Source organism: Nymphaea colorata, chromosome 7, assembly GCF_008831285.2.
Source record: "Nymphaea colorata isolate Beijing-Zhang1983 chromosome 7, ASM883128v2, whole genome shotgun sequence".
Taxonomy (NCBI): Eukaryota; Viridiplantae; Streptophyta; class Magnoliopsida; order Nymphaeales; family Nymphaeaceae; genus Nymphaea; species Nymphaea colorata.
Genome location: NC_045144.1, coordinates 4,130,499 through 4,153,527, shown reverse-complemented (window position 1 = coordinate 4,153,527; position 23,029 = coordinate 4,130,499). Strand labels below are relative to the sequence as shown.

The following is a 23,029-nucleotide window of genomic DNA, read 5'->3' as shown; positions in this document are numbered from 1 at the left end:
TTTTTTAAGTACAAATTTGAAATTCCCGGCTGCCCTCTATGAAACTGTAGAAAACTGATGTTAACTCTTATTATTATTATTATTATTTAGGATAAAACCGATAAAAGAAAAATTGTCTGTAAGAACGAAGTTGTACACCAAACTTTCATACTTATCGCACGTTGTTTTAAGCTTTGCCACTTATCTGTATGGTTGAAATTGCAAATCAGCCCCTCATGTATATCGACTGATATGAACACTCCCGTTGTCCTGCGTCTGAAATCACACTCCCCGTCGGCTGTAGAGAGCGAGAGGATGCAGAATGGCTTCTTCTCCTTTCGCTGCCTCCTCCCGCTTCACATACACGCCGTCTTCCGTGTCCTCGGCTTGCCTCCCTTACGTTCCATTCAAATTTAGACGTTCTTGCCGACCACACCTTCTTCCCTCTCCGAGTAGTTTCCGTAAGCACCAAATGTCAATCAGAGATTCACAGGTCGGAGGATTCGTGGTGGTGGAGGACGACCTTGATGCTCTCTTAGAGGTATACTTTCTCTTTTCATCTTCTTAATGTCTCCTTGTCCTTTTTCTCCGTGTTCTTTTAATGGGGACAGGAAAAATGAATGTACCCGTTTGTTCTAATTTCCTTGATTTTCAAGCATGTCCCATAGCTTGCTTCGATTAACTTATCGATGAGGAAGAATTTCTGGCGGTTCTTAGTCGCTCTCACCTTCTGAAGCATGCCAACTATTTGGTTGACCCTGCAAACTCTTTGCCTCGGAGTAAAGCCACCCAAATGTCTCGTGAATCTTGTTGATCACCGTAGCCAATTTTTCTGGTGTGGAGGGTTGAATCGACTCCCCACCTAAGTTCCAAGGTTTAACTGAGATTTTTGAATGGTATGAAGAAAGTCTACGTAAATCTTTCTCTATCCTGTGCTTACGAACCGTCGCCCAGTTGGTGCATTTCATGTACGACTTACTGATCATTTTTCATCTACTGCAGATTTTACCTGAGGATTTGCGTGAAAAACTTCGCAACGAACCTCGAAGAGACACGCTTCTAGAGGTAATTGCTTGTCACTGGTTGCACGAGACTTGAGGGTTCCTCCCAGCTGAACCGATTTCTCATTATTAGGTTGTAGTGGACTTGGGTCGTCCTCCCGAAGCACGATTCCTTGGTGATTATGGTGGGCAATATTTGCGCAGTACAGAGGTAAATAGCTTAGCAACGTCCTTGTTTTATTAGAAAATCTGAACGTACCGGTGTCTTCTTACGAATGATGATCTCCCGGAATTGTATTATCGCCAGTGTCAGTAAAATTGATAATGTTTTATTTTGATCATGACATTGTGCATTATGGACGGGATCCTCGTTTGATTTCTTGTTTTTATATCATTTTGTAGAAATTGTTCTTCGTTGGTCATATATAATTAATTTCTTTTTTTAATTTATTATCACCGTGTAGTCAACAAGTGGAATCCCTACTAACAAATGTCATTCGTGTAAATTGAGTTTTGGAGCTTATACTAGGTAAACTATTTGATGGAGCGTTCTAGAAGTAGCCATATGTGACATGTTAGTCATGGAAGCATGGTAAAGTATTTGCCATTGTCATTTCAGACCACACAAGTCAAGTTTTGGCCCTGACAGACGTGAAAAAATAAAACTACATGTTGAAATTTATTATTTGTTTTCATTCTTTTCCATCTTTTAAAGTTTAAGCTTGGTGTCCTTTCTAATCTCTCCTGAAGCAGGCTAGGGGGCAGGGTGAACTTTGCTGAACTGGATTTTTTGGTTAGTTCTGCTTCAGAATGTTATAGTCAGTACTAGAGGTACTTTCAGCTCCCCAATTTGGGTCTAACGCATGTGGATGGTTTCCTGAAGGGGGTCGACGAACGTTTCATGTGTGAGATCAACCTGAGAATAATCCCATAAAGAGAATTTTGAGAAAGGTCGATGTTACCCTGTATGACTGTATACTGTCTTGTATCCTGGTTTGTAGACTTTCTAGGTGTCAAAGCAGATTATGGAATGAGTTGACAAGTTGACATTGCTATTACCGGTACTCACGTCTGTTTTGGGTAGGGTCATTAGAAAGGCACACTGGGTTTTTTTTGGTTAATTGTAAACATCCACAAGTTTATTTCTGTCAAATTAGTGTCTTTGGTGAAGGGTGTCATGAAATACTCTCAACTGCATGTGAATGGGGAGACTGTGGCTGAGGCAAATGGTCTGTGTCAAACCATCTTTGCGCCATACCCCCCTCTCCCACCTTTCTTTCCCTTTCAAACATACCCTAGTTTAGTAAGAAAAAAAAAATATGCCTGACTTTTTTAAGACATCCAGGATTATCTTTAACTAATGTATTAGCATTTTTAGAGAAAACATTCATCTAAGCAATACAAATTTTATCAGAACATCTAAGCAATATAAATTTTATCAGAAAATAAAACTACATGCATCAGTATTGTTAGGTTGGTTGAACAGGATAATGCAAATTAATGAACATTCATCTAAGCTATAGATGGACTAGTTGTCAATAAGGTGTTTTTTTTTTTACATTCTTTTCTCGTCATTTCCTGTCCTGTGATATACGTTCTCTCATGCATCTATTTGTCAATAGCTTGAGTAAATGCTGATAAATTTGTTTCATTTTAAAAGAACACTAAAACTAACATTCAACTTGGTTACCCGTCATTGTAGGTTTCAGAACAGGACTTAGAGTTTGCACAAAATGCTATTGGAGAATTTGGAGGGGATAATAGAGCAGGCATAGAAGGGACTTTACATAGGATATCTGCAATAAGGAGTAGGAAAGGTCTTATTGTTGGTTTGACCTGCAGAATTGGCAGGTCTGTCACTGGTCATGTTGACATGGTTCGAGATCTTCTGCAGTACAAGGAAAGCATTCTGTTTCTTGGGAGGTAGCTTCTGGTGATGTTCAGACACTTCTTTTTTTTCATGCTCTTATGCTGGAGCATTTCAACATTCTACATTTTTAAACTTCTTACCATTTCATTTTCTCCTTATAGACCTGGCGTAGGGAAGACTACCGTCATGCGTGAGATTGCATGTGTCTTAGCCGATGAATTTCATAAGAGAGTGGTGAGTCTGGTGATCTTCTTACCATAGGTTTTAATTTCTGTAGTTGTTTCTTTCCTGTTAAGTTTGCTAAAAAACACTGATTTATTGAGGCAGGTAATTGTGGATACTAGCAATGAAATAGGGGGGGACGGTGATATTCCCCATGCAGCTATAGGAAGTGCACGTAGAATGCAAGTTCCAAAGCCAACAATGCAGCATAAAGTTATGATTGAAGCAGTTGAGAACCATATGCCCGAGGTGATCATTGTTGATGAGATTGGTACGGAAGCTGAGGCACTTGCCTGCCAATCCATTGCAGAAAGGGGAGTGATGCTTCTGGGCACTGCACATGGAGAAAGGATTGAAAATATAATTAAGAATCCAACACTTTCTGATATGGTTTGTTTCTTTGCCTTGTGTTGAAATTAGAAAGTTTATATTTAAGTGTGGTAGTTTTCTGATTATTTAAAAGTTAGAGTCTTCTTTAGTCATTTATATCTTTATGTGTCACTCTTGTGTAAAGACTCTAGCTGACCCCTATTCTCTCTTTAAATAAGAGATTAGGGTTAGCAATGAAGGTACGATAGTTTATTCTCACTCTCTCTCTCTCGTTCTCTTTTGTTCCCTCTCTTTTCTCCATCTTTTGAAACATGGTATTAGAGCCAGGGGTCTCCATCCCTCTCCGGTGACAGTTGACGTGATTTTCCGGCGACCTCTTCTCCTATTCTATCTCTCCTATCTCTTCCTATTTATTTTCTTTTCTTTCTCTCTTCTCTCTGCTGATCGAGAAATAGTGGAGCAGCGTGGAAGGGGAATCTAATCCCACATGAGAGGTATGTGTGATTAGGTCCCTAACATGGATGTAGTGCAGCATAAGCAACTACGTGGAAGTTGCGCGTGGGAGTTGCTGTGGAACAATTTTTTTTTATTTGGCATGCGGAAGACTACAAAGGGTTGTATCCGAAGCTTCTTAGTTGCTGCTATTGAAGAAGAAGTTCGGGCCAGATCACGTTGGTCGTTGCTCAGTTCTGAAATGTGGATCATATCAGATCTGATAAAAAAAAATATATCAATTTCTGGATGTAGATACATTGAAGTCGTGGACATCAACAGAAATTTATATGCACAACGGTGTGGGAGTCTACATTAGTTAATGTCTTAAGGACGTTGCTCTCTCAAGACTGCCGACTGTAATATGAACATTTGGGGACCTACGCAATCTATTGGTACTTCCTTTGTACTCTCTCACGTCTGATTTTCTAGGCAGACTTCTGTGAGCAAGTCTGCTCACATCTTGGGCAGATTCGTTTGCTCAACCTAGGGTTTCTTAAAACCTTAGGTCGATGCATTCTTGAAGTCGTGTGGAGGAAACCAATGTCGTGCAAGCAAGTCTGATTTTTTTTTTGTAGTGGAAGTCGTAGAATGATGCACAACACTGTTTTCTTATGTCGTTGAAGTTTGAGGTCAAGTTGAAAGTTCTGAAGTTGTCTGAAAATAAGTTTTTTGTTGGCTGTCGTTATGTCTATGCACAGCTTATGATATTACTGCTCACGTCTGACTTTGAAAAAGTATACATATACTTAGAAGATGTTGGCATAATCATCGCTGTGACATTAGTGACATGTGGCAGTCTGATCAGCCCCTTGACGTGTGACAGTGGTGCTGCGACTGTGAGTGATATTGTTGAGTTCTGTGTTGTTGATCAACCCCTTACCTGACTGATTAATTACAAGTTGGACGTTCTTTTGTGTGTTCAAACTGCTGCAAAATTGTTTTGGCGCTCGCTGCAATGTTCATTATGGCCGAGATTAACAAACCAGATGGTGGCAATGATTATACAGGAACTGGGAATCCCTCCTCCTTTGGATCTATAGTCACAGTTAGCATTGACAGATCTGAGTATGAGAGTTTTTGGCACACAAAGCCTCACAGGCAATGTTATCACTGTCGTATCGTATCGTGTATCGGTCGGGCCGACCTATACGCCGTATCGTAACGTATCGTAAATGTATCGTAACGTATCGTAAAATTAATTTTTTAATTTGTAAAAAATATTAAAAATTTATAAAAAATAGAAAAAAAATCAGAAAAATTCAAGAAAAATGTATTTAAAGGAACATTCATCATTCATGTATATGAAGTATGACCTGTGAGCTATGCATATGAACAAGACATTCCAAAATAAGAAATCAAACATTCAAAAAACAAAATAACATACTAAACAACCTAAGAGTATTCAATTACATCACAATTCATAAGTTCAGAAGTCAAAACTCAGAACATATTGACATAGTTTTCAAAACTCAAAACAAAAAGCATCGTCAATCGTCATTTGCATCATCATCTTCATTCTTCATCATCATCTTCACTTCCTTCATTAACTTCTTCTTCTATCCCCTCTGTTGCAAATGGAATGTCACCAACATTCCATTGCTCCCCCCCAGCCTCTCCTTCTTCAACAATCTCTGCCGCTCCTTCAACATTCAAAAAATCAAGATCGTCCTCATCAAGTATTGCAGCTGGTTCTTCTTCAACCCAAGAATCTAATATATCAAAATGGTCAATGAAGATAGGATCATATTGATTGTGATGCTTCCTCGTAGATGTTGTTTCTAGTTGCCTAACAAGAGAAAAAATTAACAAATTGTTAGAGATTAAAATATATATTAGAATTTGATATTCTTGTATAACAAAACAAATGTTTACCTTTGTCTCAACTTCATATTATAACGAACATAAACAAGGTCATTCAACCTTTTATGTTCCAGCCTATTCCTCTTCTTACTATGGATGTGCTGAAATACACTCCAATTTCTTTCACATCCAGTTGCACTACATGTTTGACTGAGGATTCTAATTGCAAGCTTCCTTAATTCTGGGCAATCAAGCCCAAACCTTTCCCACCACAAATCTAATAACAGATGGAAAGTAAAAATGTTGTCAGAAATAAATATATGAGAAGGTAGAATAAGTGCTAAAGAACAAAAAGTATAAAGTTTCTTTTTCTAATACCTGGACGCATAGTTGTCCTGCATCGAACTGCTGTGTCTCTCGCCATGGTACCAGAAGCCGTATCATATTTGTTGATCGACATATGGATAGCGTCTTGTTCTTTACTATCACTTACTAATACATCAATGCAATCCAACATGCCATACTCGACCTCTCTGTCCTTCTTAAAAGTGGGAAGATATCTAATGGCAGGATTTAGGTAGTAGGCTGCCGCATGAAGTGGGCGATGAAGTTGTCCAGACCACCTTTCATCTATAATCTTCCATATAGGCATGTACAACTTCTTTTTTCCCTTCATATTATCTCTAATGGCCTCCTTGGCTCTATCCATAGACTCGTATAAATATCCAATAGAAGGTCTATCTTCACTATCAACTAATCTGAGGACTTTCACTAGAGGTACACAAATCTTCAATAAGTGCACACATGATTCCCAAAAGTCAACATCGAAGATGGTATCCACAACTGTCGTAGCCTTTCTTTTATAGGCATGTGGATATGCAGCCCAATCATCACTTGAAAACATCTGCCTGAGAGAAGATCTTTGCTTGACTATACCCTGCACAGTCAAAACATTTGTAGCAAACCGTGTTTGTGCAGGTCGAATCAATTCAGCCCCATTTGTGAATTTCCTCATCAAATTCAAGACATAAGCATGATTGTAAATAAACTTCGTGATTTCTTGGCATCTGTGAACTGTCAACTTCATATCATCCCTTTCACCAAGATCCTGAAGCATAAGATTTACACAGTGAGCAGCACATGGACTCCAATAAAATGTCCCATATCGTGCTGCTAACATTTCACCTGCAGCTTTATAATTTGCTGCATTATCAGTGATAAATTGTACGACATTTTCAGGCCCAACTTCTTCTATAACTTTATCAAAAATCCCAAACAACACATCAGCAGTCTTCGGAGTATCAGACAAATCAACAGATTTTAAGAACATAGTACCAAGAGGGCAATATACAAGGAAGTTTACCAATGTTCTGTTCTTGATGTCTGTCCACCCATCTGCCATTACACTGCATCCTGTAGCTTTCCAACTCAATTTTAGTTCATCACAATATGTCTTCACATCTCTAACTATATTGTTGAGAATTTTACCTCGCAATTTATGAAAAGAGGGCATTTTATACCCTCGCCCTACACTAGCAATCGCATCTGCTATAGGCTGATAATGATAAGAGTTTGCTGCATTGAAGGGAATGGATGCATCATAGAACCACCTTCCTATGGTTTCATCTGCTGCTTCAATAATATCCTTTGATTGCATGGCTATACGAATCTCAGGCTGAGCACCAGCAGCAGTATAATTGGGAAAAAAATTCTTGATCGAACCAGACATATTGCTCGACCTCATAGTAGGTACTCTACCACCACCAGTACGACCCTGACTTCTGCCACGTCCTCGTGAAACTGAACTTATACTTGCACCTCTTCTTTTTCTGGTTGCAGTTGCAGAAGAACCACCTCCATGCATGATGCCTTTCCCTTTAGTTGTTCCCAAACTGACACCAACATCTTCTTGTTCAAGTTGAACATATTCACCTTCACTTTCTTCTCCTTCATGTGGGTCCCCATATCCTTCCTCCGCATCTTCCATGTCCTTTTCAATCCTACTTGCTTTCACTGCATCAAGAAGCTGCTGACACTGGTGCTTTACATACGCTGGCAATGGGATCTCTTGGGAGCCATTGCAAGCAGCCACATCGCTGTGTGTACCAGCTATATGGTGTTTAAAGCGAGAAATCCCTCCTGATATGATTTGCTTACAATAATTGCACTTAACTCTTAATCTATCTTTGGGATTCACCCTTGTACACCACTGCCATGCAGGATCCGACATTATATCTTCACAAAACAAGTAAAAACATACAAATAAATGTAGGAAATAAGAGAAATGAACGATTCAACGGCAAAAATGAGTTATTTTTTACCTTCTTGGTGTTAAAAACCAAAAAACCCTCTTTCTCCAAGCTTCCCACCGTCCCAAGACTCCCCACAACGAGAAATGAAGCTTCTTCACCGGCAAATCTTGATGCAATGGAGAAAATCTCTCCCTCCCACGTCCCTCGCAGTGTTGAGAAACAAGAAGAGAGAGAGAGAGGAGCGTCGGTTTGAGAATAAGAAGCAAAAAGGGGCCCGACGGCCCCTTTTTAAATTTTACTCCCGTATCGTGCGATACGGGGGTGTATCGCACGTATCGTGCGATACGCCCACCGTATCGCACGATACGTACGCGTATCGTGCGATACGCCCACCGTATCGCACGATACGTACGCGTATCGTATTTAATAGGTGTAACGTATCGAAAACGTTGATACGGACGATACGTATCGTACGATACGCGTTCGTATCGTACGATACGGATAACATTGCTCACAGGCTTCAGCTTCCACTACTTTGATTGATTGAGCTCTCTCTACGGGTACATCCACGCCTGATTCAAGTATCTCTTGGATTATTGACTCAGGAGCATCGAGACATTTCTGCAGTAGACCTAGTTTGTTCATTACGTTGCATAGATTCTCTCAGCCACGTCATGTCAAAATTGCAGATGGTAGAATGTCACCTATATTGGGTTATGGAGATGTGAAACTTTCTCAGTCTATGATCATTTCACATGTCTTATATGCTCCTGAGTTTCCATCCCATTTGCTTTCTGTTAAACAGTTGACTACTGATTTACACTGTCGCATTATTTTTTACCCTGGTGCATGCTCATTTTAGGACTTACAAACTAGGAAGACTATTGGTGGTGACTATGAAAAAGGGGGCGTCTACATCCTGTCAGCCCCTATGGCTCTTGCTGCTACATCTTCTACATCAGATTCTACACCCTTTTAGTGGCATCTCAGGCTTGGTCATCCTTCAGGGTCCAAGCTCCTTTCCATTCTACCTCACCTTTCAGTCCCAGAGTCGTTTCAGTGTGAGGCCTCTCAACTTGGCAAGAATACTCGTAGTAGTTTTCCTTCGAGTCTTAGTCCATCAAGTCAAGGGTTGTTTGATCTTCTTCATGTTGATGTGTGGGGTCCTAGCAAGGTTGCTAACCGATCTAAGTTTACGTATTTTCTGGTTGTTGTTGATGATTACTCTCGAGTTAGTTGGGTATTTTTTTTGAAAGAAAGGTTTGAAGTAGTACCTATTCTCAAAAATATGATTATTGAAATAAAAACTCAGTTTGGTTCTCTGGTTAAGTGTATTTGCACTGATAATGCTCTTGAGTTCAAATCATCTATCTTAATGACCTTTTGTGCTGAAAATGGTATCTCTCCTCAATTTACATGTCCTCATACCTCACAATAGAATGAATTTGTCGAACGAAAACATAGGCAACTTCTAATCATATACTTGCATACTTATGGGGTGATGCCATACTCATGCCTTGTTACCTGACAAATCGTTTACCGTCATCCTCTATTGACAACAAAATACCGATTAAACTTGTTTATCCCAATCGAAGCTTACTTCCTGTTGCACCAAAAGTATTTGGCTGTACCTGTTTTGTTTACATCCTTGGGCCTAAACGTGATAAACTTGCTGCTCAAGTCATTAAGTGTGTATTCATTGGCTATCCTCGAAACCAAAAAGGGTACAAGTGCTTTGATCCGATAACTCGCAAAGAGTATATCAGTGCGGATGTCACTTTCTTTGAGTCTCAGTCCTACTTCTGTGTCATCTGAGATGCCATGTCCTATTCCTCTACCTATCCCTCCAATCCTGTTGCCGTCTTTTCCCTCTCCTACTCCGACTATGAATAGGTTTCAGGACCCTCCATTGATATACACTCGTCGGCAGGATCCCTCTCATGGTCGACCATCAGAATCTTTTTGGGATGTATGGTCGACCATCAGAATCTTTTTGGGATGTGATCTCCATTGAAGTAAGTATACCTGACATTGATCCTTCTCAGGACTTGCCTATAGCCCTGCGCAAAGGCAAGAGACAGTGTACTATGCATCCTATCTCATAATTTGTTTCCACTGACCACCTTGATAACAACTTACTACAGTTTCTTTATGCTATGAGCCTATGATAGTTCATACTGTACCAACTAGTCATCAACAGACATTACTAGACTGTAAATGGCGAAAAGCCATGCAAGATGAGATGCATACTCTCTTACAGCGTGGTACCTGAGAATTGGTTGATCCTCCTTAAAATTGTGATATTATTGGCTCTAAATGTGTCTTTGAACATGCGAGACTAGTGGCGAAGGCGGGACAACTCCCAAACATAATGCCACAACTCATTGGCCTTTCATCTCTTATTCTTTCATTCTTATCATTATAATTACACATTTACAAAATGACTGGCTAGCCCATGAAGTTGGTTCACTTCACGAGTGCACCCACACCTCCAATTGCCTCCACACGAGGGCTACACTTATCATTAACATTCTTAGCTAGCCGTCATAACAATACGGGTACAACTACCTTTCAATCTCATTCAATTGCATTATTGCTCACGACAATGTATATACAACAATTCACAACATTCACATTCATCAAAATTCACATTTATCCAATACATCGTTCACATCTTTCAAAACTTAGCCAAATCCCAGAGAGTAGTCTCCATCCGTGATTGACTCGTAGTTGTCCTATACAGTTACCATTCTAGGATGCTTTCTAATGCACAATCGGGGTCGAGGAGATACTCGACTCGATACCCCACCTCATCTGTCCTAAGCAGTTATCAATTTGAGCATGCACATGCAAATGCGTAATAGTTTTTAAAACAAGCTTCTAATAGCTTTCCAAAACAAAACTTATCACATAGCAAATCATGCGCATGCATACATACATTCACTCACAACACAATCGTTTATTCACATCACAATCGTAGGATCCCATGATCCCGAAAGCACACATTCACATGTTGGCCCCAGGTAGAAATTTGCCTGGAATGCCGCCATACCTGTCACGCATCCACAAAACACTTCAAAATGCTTCGAGCTTCATGTCTTGTTGCTCAAGGTCTAACTGGACGTGCCCGGTGTACTTGCAAACATAAGCAAGTGATAAGATTTCTACTTATTTCACTTTACAATATATACAAGTGTAAAATATAATCATTGAGGCATGCCATCGCCTCAAGAAGGTGTCGAATGGTAGTGTCGACCCACAAAGCCCTCCAATAGGCTTCTTCTCAACTCCTTTAGGTTGTCACCAAATGATTTAAGCTCTGCGCTTACGATTGAACCAATCACTAATATGTTTCTCCCTTGCTTCCATAGTTGAGACGTCTTCCCAATAATTACACTCCGCTTACCTACTCTCTCCCAACCAACAACGTCGACAATCGCATGAGCCACGTGTTCACTAAAATGATTCTAAATCTTCATAACCCCATCAAATCTCTACCATGTTTCCCAATAGCTTCGAGAATCAACTTATCATGTTAAAAAGGTCATTATAAGCATGGATCATCGCATCTCCAAAATAATCCTAGACTTTCTCCAAAAAGCAAAGTCGCTAACATATATCCTAAATCATCAATTCTTAATTCTAGCATGCTCAATCAACAATTATACATGCTCCAACAGAAAATATTCAACCATCTAGGCTTGATTAGGCCTTGCTCACCCCAATTTCAAAGTCTTAGCCTCACCCCAATTTCAAAGTCTTAGCTGCTGCAGTCCTCCCGACAGCCACCTCCCTAGTTCGAGTGATCCTCAAGCGGCTAAAATCCTTCAATGCCGCCACACCAACGCATTCTAGTCGTTGTTATAAGGAAAAATTGTGTCCCCAAACTGCAATCCAATCCAACAACAATAAATATGGTAAGATTTAGCGAAAGAGAGGTAAAAAAAGGGGGGGTTTGTCGATAGAAGAACCCCACGGTAGCTGCAGGGGTGGCTGAAGACGAGTGAGAGAGGGTTCGGGTAGAGGGGAGAGACAAGCAGAGAGGGGAAATCGAGTGAGGGACATGGGGGAGATGGTGAGGAGGAGACAGAAGGGACGAGGAGAGAGCTTGAGCAAAGAGGGAGAGGGAGAGAGAAATCGTGTGGGCAGAAGGAGGGTGCTGACGGAAAGGAGAGAAGGCTGTGCAGGAGGGAGGAGGAGAAGAAGGAAGAGGAAGGAGGAGGCGGAGAGAAGTCAGAAGCCTTACCTGAGCGCCAGCGCCACCGTTCTCGTTGCCGCATTACACCAACCTCCGTCTTCTTCTTCTTCTTTGCGCTGGCATGAGAGGCAACAAAGGGGGATTGAGAGGAAGACGAGGGAGAAGAGGGAAAGACGAGGGAGAAGAGGGCGTCAGGCTAACATGCAAGTGGGTTTGGGTTTGGGTCTGGACCCGATCCGTTCCACCTACAGAAGTCTAGTGTTACAATTTGAGGTCGTTTCACGGTGTGGATTTGAAAGATCTCCGTTTGATCATTCTCTATTCATCAAGAATACCTCCAAATGTATAGTTGTTATGGTAGTTTATGTTGATGACATTATCCTGACAGGTGATTGTGATCATGACAGGTGATTGTGATCAAGGAATTTCGGTCACAAAGACTTTCCTTCAGAAGCACTTTGTTACGAAAGATCTTGGTCACTTGTGATATTTTCTTGGGATTGAGGTTGCTCATAACAAAGAAGGTGTAGTGTTGTCTCAGAGAAAATATGTACTTGACCTACTGCAGGATACAGGGATGTTAGGAGCCAAGCCATCTAATCTTCCAATGAATCCACGTCTTCATCTTCATGATGATCAATTGGAGCTAGTGGATTCACGATCTTACAGGTCTCTTATTGGCAAGCTTCTGTATGTCACTGTGAGTAGACCAAATATTAGCTTTGTTGTTGAGAAACTAAGTCAATTTATGAAAAAACCTAGAAAAGTCCATTGGGATTCACATTAGTAATTTTTTTTTTAATGCACTTGTGCTGTTGTTTGTATCTTAGTGCCGTTGCTTTTTTGTGTACCAAAGCTCTTGTCTGTACTTTTGTGCTTTTGCTCTTTTGCATGCCTTTATGCTCTTGTGCTCTTGTCTGTCCTGTTAAGTGCACTTGCTTTTGTTGCTGACTGTATGATATTTGTTCTTTCTCCAATATACTTAGCTCTCATGAGCATATAATGATCGTAATTAAACTTTTGCGATTAGCTTGAAATTGTTTCTTTATTATACTCTCTCTCTATATATATCTATGTGTGTGTGTGTGTGCTTTTGGTAGCTCTATTATGTTCTTTTGTTATCTTTTCCCTCCAGTCATTTGGTCATTTTCCACAACCACCTGCCATTAGAAGACTAGCCATGATTAGGAATCTGGCCAAATGGTTCCTCTACCTTGTCTGTATGTGTGCATCTTTTTCTTATGCATTTGTGGTTAATGATTCCCAACTACCGAGAGTTTTCTGTGCATCTGAAGGGAAAATGCTTCTTTAGCTTTAAGCTTACTTAGGATTTGAAGTAGCCTCTTTTGGGGGTAATCCATTTGCAGGTTTGTTTTCCTATAGGTTCAACATTACTGAGGTCTATCTCATCAAAATATATGTCGTTATGTCCCTTTTTCTGAAAAAATGACAAATTTGCTTCTTGTATCTCTGTCATGCATGCAGGGTGGAACTAGGGAGATGGCCCAAAAAGCATGACTAGTCTGTGTCTTAGATAAATTTTATGGTTCTGCCTTTGCATCTATGCACAACTTATCTGGTTCTACCATAGGTCATGATGCAAACCACCTTCTGCATTCAGATAAAAAAGATTTAGAACCCATTGTTTTGGATGTTTAAGAGATGTCTTTGCTGATACTAATTACATTCTCTTTCATTGTTTATTGAAAGATCATCGGAAGATGAAGAAACTGCTTCTTGCTGTCCCCTAATTTTTCCACAAATGATGTTTACAAAAATAGTTATTACTCTGATTCCTCAATATTTTGAATCATGTTGAGAACCCTATTTACCTAAAGCGGTTGCATTCTCATTTGCTACTTTTGGATAGGTTGGTGGAGTACAAACTGTTACTTTAGGGGACGAAGAGGCACGAGCCAGAGGTTCACAGAAAAGTGTTCTTGAACGCAAGGCTCCTCCAACTTTCCCATTTTTGATAGAAATGAGAGAAAGAGACTACTGGGTTGTTCATCGGGTATACTATCTTCTTCTTGTTTTTGCCTTTGTTTGTTGTTGTTGTTGTTGCAAGAGAGAGAGAGAGAGAGAGAGAAGGAGAGGAGGTTTTGAGGGAAAAGGGGGATGGGGTTGGTGTTCAGATTAAGTGATAAAAAAGTACTAATCTGTGTCTCAGACATATCAGCTTGTTCGAATTCAATATCACTAATATTCACCAAGGTCTTTTCTGTTCATTAACTGTCAATAGAAGAATGATTTGTAGATGTGAAGATAATGGGTAACAACTGGCTATGATGTGCTTGCTACCTATGAGCTAGTTGTGGTCTGCATCTTGATGTACGAAGTCTGCACATTTTTGTATTATATTTCTGATGCTGATTTTAGTGTTAATGCATTCTAATTATACAGTAAGGTAGCCACTCACTGTAGTTTGGCATTGATTGGACAAAACCTAGCATCAACTTATGTTCACACTCTCTAGTACAAAATTACACTAATTCTATTTAAACATTATAGGCAATCAATTTTTTCTTCATGTCTACGTGTTTGTGTGCAGCGAGTCATTTTCTTGATATGGATGTATTATTATTTGGATTTAAACCAGGTTGGACATCCCTTTTGAATTTATTGAAAAATGAAGCAAATTCGCAATGTCCTAATCTGGCAGAGGGCCTTCCTTTAGCTAAAAAATCCCTGGATACATTATGTATTTTCTTTTCAAAGATCAGCAGAACCACATGCATAGCCACAATCCATATACTAGATAGGTTAATGTTGTTAAAATCTTTTAAGAAACATTGACAATCCAATAAATACAAGTCATATAGACTTGGAAGTATGCTCATTCCACTTGTTGCAGATGGCTTGTGAATATGATCATTGGAATCATATGCTCACAAGTTGTGATCACATTTGCTAAGCATGTTTCCTCTCTTTCTCACACGTTCCTACTAGGCAGCATACCTCATTTGCTTATGTTCTGTGCTTTTCTTTTCTTGTCCCTTTTCATGGTATATGAGCATGGCAAGCCTGTCATATCATATTCTTGACACAGCTCCTGTTTGTACAGACTGATCGAAGTGTGGATGCGTTGCTACGTGGAGGGAGGCCACTAGTTGAGGTACGTTATTACTTTAGTAGTTCTTTGTAGAGCATCCCATTAACTACGTTGCTTTTTTATGGTCAACCTGCATACTATACACTGGTTTTGTAGGTGAAGAAAAGGGATAAGAATTTTAAAGTTGTTACTGAAAGATGGGTACAATATGACGGTGATGGAATCTAAGCAATCTTTCTAGTTTACAAGCCGTTCCTTCATTTTAGCTAAGCTCATATGTGAATTTCCACCTATGTTGGTTACTGATCTATGAGAGTGAAAGCGTTGGCTATCTTCGGCCATCGTGGGGAGCAGCAGCTGCAACAGCGGTCCAACGGAGGTTGTATATTATATTGTTTTAGCTGGTTGGTTTGATCCGCAACATCACACTGCAGGTTAAGGCGAATTCAGTGTACACATAAAACCAGACAGAGACTTGTGTAAACATTTACACGTACAATATGTTGCAACAGGATCTAAGTTAGTTCCGCAACATCACAATATGTGTGGACAGAGACTGCATGATTGAAACTTTTAAAAACTACAAGTTTTGATTTCTAAGTTAGTTCCACAGTTTTCATGAAACTACGTTGCAACAGGATCTTCTATTCTCCATTTGCCTTTATGAGACGAAGACGGTGACACACCTCTAAAGGTGGTGTAAATTTCTTTTCCTAACTAGAAAATGAAGGAAATTTTATTTGTAGATATATTTTTGCCCCAATTTTGATGGCCTTCACGCTTCTGATTGCCTTACTATCGGCCTCATTTTTGCTAACGGTCAAACAAGGATATTAGTTTAAATAAGTGTCATTTTGGAACATGTGAAACGTCATGGTTTCGAGCATTATCCATTCAATTTGAAAAACATACAATAATATATATAAAAAAAGTATAATAATTCTCTATTTTACCTTGATTGATCCGTAAGCAGTTCTGTAAGACAATAGTAAAACATTGTCATATAAAAAAAAGGCCCCTGAAAGAGTAACTAATTCTGGCTTCCCCAAGAACAAAATAGATTTTTCATGATATATTTAATGTCATATGTAGAAAGTACTTTATAAATATTTAAATTTCCCGTTGTTAGGGCCCAAGAAACTTCCATTCCCTAGGGCATTTGACTACCCTTGGTCTAACATCTGAGGGTCTTGTCAAATACGACCCCACCTTAAGTTCAGAGTTTTTAGGAAAACGCAGACCTGATAACCATGATTGAGAACTCCATTGTCCAACCAAATCTATGAATCGGTCTTGAGATCAACAGATTATCAAAATCAAGGACTACGAAACCATGCTTAAGTCATGCATCTGACAAACAGAGGACATGCCATCCTTGTTATGTATCATAGATCTAAAATCCTAGGTTTAATTTCCCGAAATCTTAGATCAGGTAATCAAACACCCAAAACAACATGCTCAAAGCAGGGATTCAAAACACGATCTGACGCCACGTCTTCGTTCAAGCAACCACAAATCAAAAGTTTCACTTTCAAAACGTGCAAGAATTAACATGAGATGTAACTAAACCTAATCAACAAGCACTTCGGCCTTCAGGTTCACAATAAAGGAACGTTTTCCCCACTCTTTTTTTCCTTTAGAAACCAGAAAGTAGAAACTGAAACGGATAAAACAGGAACGGGGAGAGAAGCAAGGCGAACTCATCACATCGACACGACTCGGCAGAGTTTAATGTGCGACAAGCGCCACCAGGATGGAAGCGGCGAGGGAGCAGACGGTGGCGGACGTTGGGAGAAGGCCGGCGACGTCGGCGTTGGAGCCAGGTGGGGAGGGCGTCGAAGGGCTCCCCCCAGGGGATGGAGAGGCTGGCCCGCTCAGCACCTTGACAATCATCTTCTGCCCTTTCTCGCAGTGGCCGGAAACGCCACTAATGAAGTACAGGAGGCCCGACTGGCTGATCTTGAAGTCGGTGTTCCCGTTGTTGTAGTAGAAGAGTGGGTGGGAGGAGTTGCACTTGTCGTAATCCGTATCGCTCACCACCATTACCGAGTCCTTTTTGTACTTGAAGTCTACCAAGAGTTGGAACATTGTCAGTAACCTTCCCCGGTTCTCCCTTTCATTTTTTCTCACTCTAATTCATACGAAGAACTCTACCAGCAAAAGAAAAGAGCACGGAAAAAAAGAAAAGAAAAGAAGGAAAGCTAGAACATTGAAGAGCCTGTCCTTAGACGAAGTAATTCATCTCAGCTAATGTTTTATGTTTTCAGTCGAGGAAATACTTCATTCTGCGTTGTAACAAGGACAAGACCTTCAATCGATTAATGGCGGCAATTAATTAAAGCAGAGGCTTTGAATTTGTAACGTGGAAATAAACATCAAAGCCTACAAGGACTAGACTAGCAGTAAATTGATGGCGACCACAGCGGTACCCGGCTGCTGGAAAACTCAATTTCAGATGGCTACCCAGCACAGCCTGCAACATCTTCCAAGAGATGTGTGATGGTTGAGGAAGGTGTCAAGGCGCCATTTCAGCTACGCTTCTTCACTTTTCTTAAACTGAAAGTGAATTTTACATTGAGCAGGCGGAGTGTTTGTGACATAATTAACGTGATTTTGGAAACACTATCGACTACCAACTTACATGTCTTGATTTTCACGTTGGTTTTTGGCTAAAAGAACAGAAATGTTGAAGCAGAGACATGCTGTAAAGTATGTCATATGTTCTGTACGTGAATATGAAACTGTTGAGAGAGAGGAGAGAGAGAGAGAACTCACGGAGGGTGTCGCCTACTTGGAACCTGTTCTTGGAAGCCCACTGATTGTACATGTCGGTGTCATTGGCAGGAGGAATGGCCCAACCCATGTCCCCTCCGACAGTGAACTCGAAGGCCCACCCCCACTCCATCCGACACACCACTAGCAGTAGCAGCAGTAGCATCTGCGCCTTCGACGCCATTCTCAGAGGAGGTACTGCTGCCATACAGGAGCTCCCCATTGCTTGCCGCCTCCACCCAATCCTTTCCTTTTCTTCTTCTTCTTCTTCGTCTTCTTTGATGCAGTCGAGAGAAAAAGAGATCGCTGTGAAAGAGAGGGAGTAGTTTTATGTAGCTTTTGCAGTTGCGAGGGCAACGCTGTACTGCAGGAGTGGCCTTGACTGGGTCCAGCTTCCACTAAAAGGGCAGGTATGCCCTTGTAGATCACCGAACACTGACCAAACATGTTACCATTCCTGAAAGGACGCCATGTTGTGATATCTGATCACACTGGTTTTTTCTCTTGGGGGAGAAACCTGTAATCTCTTGCACAACTTGATGCTTTTCGAATGTAACCGTCACCATCTCTCCAAGGATATCCGATGTGAAAAGACAACAACTGATCAAGATAGTGGGAGGGGAGGATCTGGGCGGTTGGGGATGGACGGATTTTTCTGGGAGCTGGCTGCTTGTGAAGTGGGTGGACAGAGAGAGAGAGAGAGAGAGATCTATGTAACTTTGAAACTGAATCTTAATTTGAATGATGAGAGCGGAGAATGTAAATGCCTGAGATAAAGGTTGTTTTTCCTTTTACCTCTTGAACTTAAAAGTTATGTGCGTGCTTTCCCGTTTAAATTTCTAGCCCTGCCATTGAGACTCTGCTGTAACATATAAATTTTGGATCTTATACTATCCAGATCTGATTTTTGTTTTACAAAGAAGAGATGAATCCAAGTTTCATTAAGTCTAATAGATGGCTACACCTAACCCAAATCTGAACCGCCATTTACATCATTAATCTAAACTTCATCAAAGGGAAAAAGGAAAAGATAGCTAACTTAATATTTGGATCCAACTTTGAGACGGATGTAAGAAGCTGGTCCACCTAGCGATCCCTTGATTTGTGTGGATTTCTTCATTTTAGATCCTTTGTTCCATTTGAAAGTTTAGTTTCATATGGTCTTACGTGGTAGATCTAGGAATATTGTCAATAAATCGGATTCAAGTCAGATGTACTAGTAACTGCATCCTCTTTTTTTTTTTTTTTTTTCGGATGTTCATGTATTTGGATTAGCATTCAATGATTCAAATTCAAATCTGAATGAAAAAAAAAGTATGTGCCACATAAGAATTCAATCCAAATATGATTTTTTAGTTCACATATCAATTTGAATCCAACTTTTAAACCAAATCTTAGTTACCCCATTCGGATACGTTAAGAACCCAATGTCAAAATGTATGGGCATTAGATATAAGATATTTATTTAAAATTAAATCCCATCTGAATCCAAATTTGAATCTGAATATGAATTCCAGTCTGATGGATTGTTATTTGTTAAATCCGAATTTGATCTAATATCTTGTTTGGATGTATATTTTTTCTCTTTTCATATATAATTTTCTTAAGTGGTTCAGTCGGATATCAAACCCAAATCAAATTTATTGATATCCCTACTTACATCTTACGTCGGTTACATACAGGGACGGAGGCAAGAAGGGCCAGTAGGATCCATGGCCTGCCATCAAGTTAAAAATAAAATAAATTTTATATACTAAACTTTGTATATACTGCTGTTGGCAAACGTATGTGAGGCCATCTCCACAACGCAGAAAGGTACCATTCCTGCTCTTACTGCTCATACTAACACTGCTTTGAAGCTGATCAAGATTCATGAGCCACGGACTCTCCTTTCCTAAATGCCGTTTTAATTTGGGAGCAAAACAAGGTGCAAGGAACGTCCATTTGGGGGTGTATATATATATATATATATATTGTCAAGTATCAATGATACGTTCTCTATACATATTTCAATTTTTAGTTGTTAGGGTCTAGGAAGGTTCCAATATTTCACCTTAAAAGTTCATGGAGAACCATGAATCTAGAATCGCTATTATCTATGAAATCCATGAATTTTGGCTTCGGATGATTCATATTGGATTAATAAAACGCAGATGACTTCAAAAAGCGGATTGTAATCCATCCATCTTCCAAAAAGAAGATCTAAGATCCTCATTAAGGATCATAGATTTGAACTCGTCAGGTGGGTCTGATCTCAAAGCGCCTTGGATCTCATACCCGAGGTGATCAAAATTAACACCCAAAATATCAATCGTTCTCTGTTTGCTGGGGAGCTAAGAACACTTCTGGGCACCATGTCCATTGAAGCAAGTAGAGCAAATTTTAAAAAGAAGTGTTAAATATACTTATTAATGATCTATCTTATAATGATTAGTGGATCCAAATTCAGTTTTAGAAAATAGACACTGAAATTGAGTTCCATGGATCTGATTACATTGAATCCAATTAAGTCGAACTCGTGGTTAGTGGCTTGATACTACCATAGTCCACGCCATTAATTAACATCCCAAGATGTAATGGAGATCGTTCTAGGCACTATCTCGTAACAATTTAATTAGTAAATGTTATGAATACGGTCAGCGTCATGTGTTATTTGTTTTAGCTGGGGATGTCAATGGATTGGACTCCTAAGAAAAATCAGATATGAAAAAAATAAACTTAACGTCTGGATTTGGGATTTAACAAACGACAACATGAGATTATTAGATTTCGATTTGGCTTTAAATAAATATATATTCTTTATCTGACACGCATACATTTTGAAAATGAGTCCTTAATATATTACTATGATGCAGTTTGGATTCAGTTATGATTTTAAAAGTCTGATTATAAAGATTACATTCAATTTTTGGATTTAAAAATTGTATGGACTTCTTTTGCATCTATATACAAACGTGAATTTGGATCTGAGTATGTGAAAAATCGATAAAACAAAAATACAATGAAAGGGTACATTCGATTTGAATTAGATATGTTAAAGTCGCTGGTTCTTGCCGAAAAGATAAAGTCTCAATTATAATGACCTCATCCAGGTTAGCTGGTCGTTTCGTTTGTACTTGCGTTTAATGGATTTATTTAATTTCTTTTGCTACCAACTTCACTTACATATTTATCTCAATTAGTTTTCATTTTTCATAGCCGAAACTTTTAAGATATATATCTCTCAGATTGCAGTCACGGTTAAATATTCCTGTGAACCAGCGCGGCAACTTGGGCCTGCTGAAAGAGAAATGGCGTCCCCACCTCCCTTCCTCCACCTACCAGTAGCTGTCTTATTAGGTCCAGAAAAGATGGCACGCATAGATCTCTCTCTCAGGGAAGACAGACGGTCTGCAATGGACTAGCTCGGCTGTAGAGGTAGGTGGAAGAAGAGATGCAGCAGAAACTTCACCATCCGTTCCATCTACGCTTTCAAACCCAAAACTTTGCTTGGTTGCCTGCAGTTTAATGCCTATGTACTGTTACGGCTTATTTATTGATTTTAACAATCGTAAAAGTGAACGAAGCCAACGGCGGTTATAGCTTGTGGTTAAAGCGATACCCAATAGGAGCTATGAATTCCAATACCGGCAACGTCAACGTGGGTGTATTTTACTTTCAGGCAACCGACCGACCAGAGAGAGCGGCCGCCGGCCCGGCCGGTGGTGCTTCAACTCTATTGGCTGCGGACAAAGGGAATTAGAAAAACCCAAGCTTCTACTGGCCGGGTGCCCGTGGGGGCCGCCGGGATCCGGGTCGTCCTTTTCTGACCGGGGGGAGTCGGCCGCAGGCTTTGACTGGCACCGTCTGCCTCTCCCCGTAAAGAACCAAACCGTGTCCGGCCCTTCCAATGGACGCCATTCGAACCTCCGCTCTCAATGGCGGTTTCTTGAGGAATCGGTGGCCTCCTCCTCGATCATTCATTCATTCATTCATTCATTCGTTCACTAGGGGTGGAGTGAAGAAGAAGGAGCCGCGAAAGAGAGGAGGCGAGCACGGTTATCGATGGAAGCGGCCTTTTCTGAGATCTGTCGGTTACCGAGTCTACGTGTTGTGCTCTACCCTGGCCTTCGATCGCCCAATCACTGCCGGCTCGGAATGCGCACTTTGGCTTCATCGGCTCGGCCAAGCTGTGGCTGCGGTGGGTGGATGGGCCGATTCAGACTCCGGCTGCCAAACGACAAAAAATACTTTAAAAAATATCTTCTTAATATATATATATATGTACAATAACTAACAAGGAAACTCTGAAAAATGTATATAAAATAATATTATAAAATAACTAGTGACGCTCTTAAATAGGCCGATGAATCAAATTGGTTCCATACGAATCAACCCAATTTAATAACATTGGTTTCCTAAGTTCAACAAAATTGTTTGTTTACATTCAGATCGATTTGATCAATTGACTTTTCATCGTGTCTGACGATATTTGGATTGGATGATACCCTAAAACGATGCTCTACCTTCAAAAGGGAGTCAATAATTTTACTCCTTAATGTGACAAACACCATTTTTGCGTGTGGTTAAAAAACCAATTGTTAACAAAGTCTGATTTAGAAAAACAGTTTTATTTTTTAATGTCATCCGAACGCTACCTAAAGAGCTTGATTCGTGCTTTATAAATAAAGTACGAATTAATTGTGTTTTATATAATTGAATTTAAATGCAAGGTCGAACTATTGGTTTTTGTCCCATGTATATATATAATATAATAAGGAGAGAGATTGGGGAGTTTATCCGCCGTCGGATTTAGTAGGTGGGGCCAGCAGTGGCTCAATCCTTGTAGGATCCTCGTCATCGCTCTTTTCCCCTTCCTGCGTTGAAGGCGTAATATGAAATGACGTCTTTCTCCTTCGTGCTGCATGGCATTCCCGCAGGGATGTCAGAAATTGGTCCCAACCCATCGATAGAATTAAGATCGCATCAGTCTCATCTGATTCAGATTTGGTGAATGATATCCAGTTGTGAATTTATGTGAGAGGCTCATCTGAACCCCCAACATGTCCAAAATATTGA

The 23,029-nt window shown here is 40.1% G+C and overlaps 3 protein-coding genes across 13 annotated transcripts; 1 reads left to right on the top strand and 2 right to left on the bottom strand.

The window, feature by feature from the left end:
- Window positions 1-214: 214 nt before the first annotated feature.
- On the top strand, window positions 215-15,823 carry LOC116257874 (uncharacterized protein ycf45). Of its 9 annotated transcripts, none has more exons than XM_031634883.2 (11): window positions 380-520; window positions 648-875; window positions 982-1,044; window positions 1,114-1,191; window positions 2,683-2,903; window positions 3,012-3,084; window positions 3,178-3,462; window positions 12,716-12,847; window positions 14,018-14,161; window positions 15,212-15,262; window positions 15,356-15,823. In XM_031634883.2, exons 2-11 carry the CDS (start codon window positions 873-875, stop codon window positions 15,425-15,427), a joined length of 1,122 nt encoding a protein of 373 aa, XP_031490743.1. In that variant the 5' UTR covers window positions 380-520; window positions 648-872; the 3' UTR covers window positions 15,428-15,823. The 9 variants fall into 9 exon arrangements, 8 of the variants coding, with proteins under 8 accessions (XP_049934893.1, XP_031490740.1, XP_031490739.1 ...); XM_031634884.2 differs by having other exon boundaries at window positions 636-875; XM_031634885.2 differs by having other exon boundaries at window positions 419-520; window positions 697-875.
- LOC126410273 (uncharacterized) lies at window positions 3,469-12,548 on the bottom strand. Of its 3 annotated transcripts, none has more exons than XM_050078933.1 (4): window positions 7,186-12,548; window positions 6,076-7,110; window positions 5,770-5,974; window positions 3,469-5,683 (listed from the first exon to the last, which is right to left on the bottom strand). In XM_050078933.1, the coding sequence occupies exons 1-4, from the start codon at window positions 7,925-7,927 to the stop codon at window positions 5,410-5,412; spliced, it is 2,256 nt and encodes a 751-aa protein (XP_049934890.1). In that variant the 5' UTR covers window positions 7,928-12,548; the 3' UTR covers window positions 3,469-5,409. The 3 variants fall into 3 exon arrangements, with proteins under 3 accessions (XP_049934890.1, XP_049934889.1, XP_049934888.1); XM_050078932.1 differs by having other exon boundaries at window positions 6,076-7,932; window positions 8,019-12,548; XM_050078931.1 differs by having other exon boundaries at window positions 6,076-12,548.
- An 846-nt stretch (window positions 15,824-16,669) lies between the features above and the next one.
- Window positions 16,670-18,646, bottom strand: LOC116257876 (stellacyanin-like). Its single transcript, XM_031634888.2, has 2 exons — window positions 17,975-18,646; window positions 16,670-17,268 (listed from the first exon to the last, which is right to left on the bottom strand). The coding sequence occupies exons 1-2, from the start codon at window positions 18,192-18,194 to the stop codon at window positions 16,928-16,930; spliced, it is 561 nt and encodes a 186-aa protein (XP_031490748.1). The 5' UTR covers window positions 18,195-18,646; the 3' UTR covers window positions 16,670-16,927.
- Window positions 18,647-23,029: the final 4,383 nt, after the last annotated feature.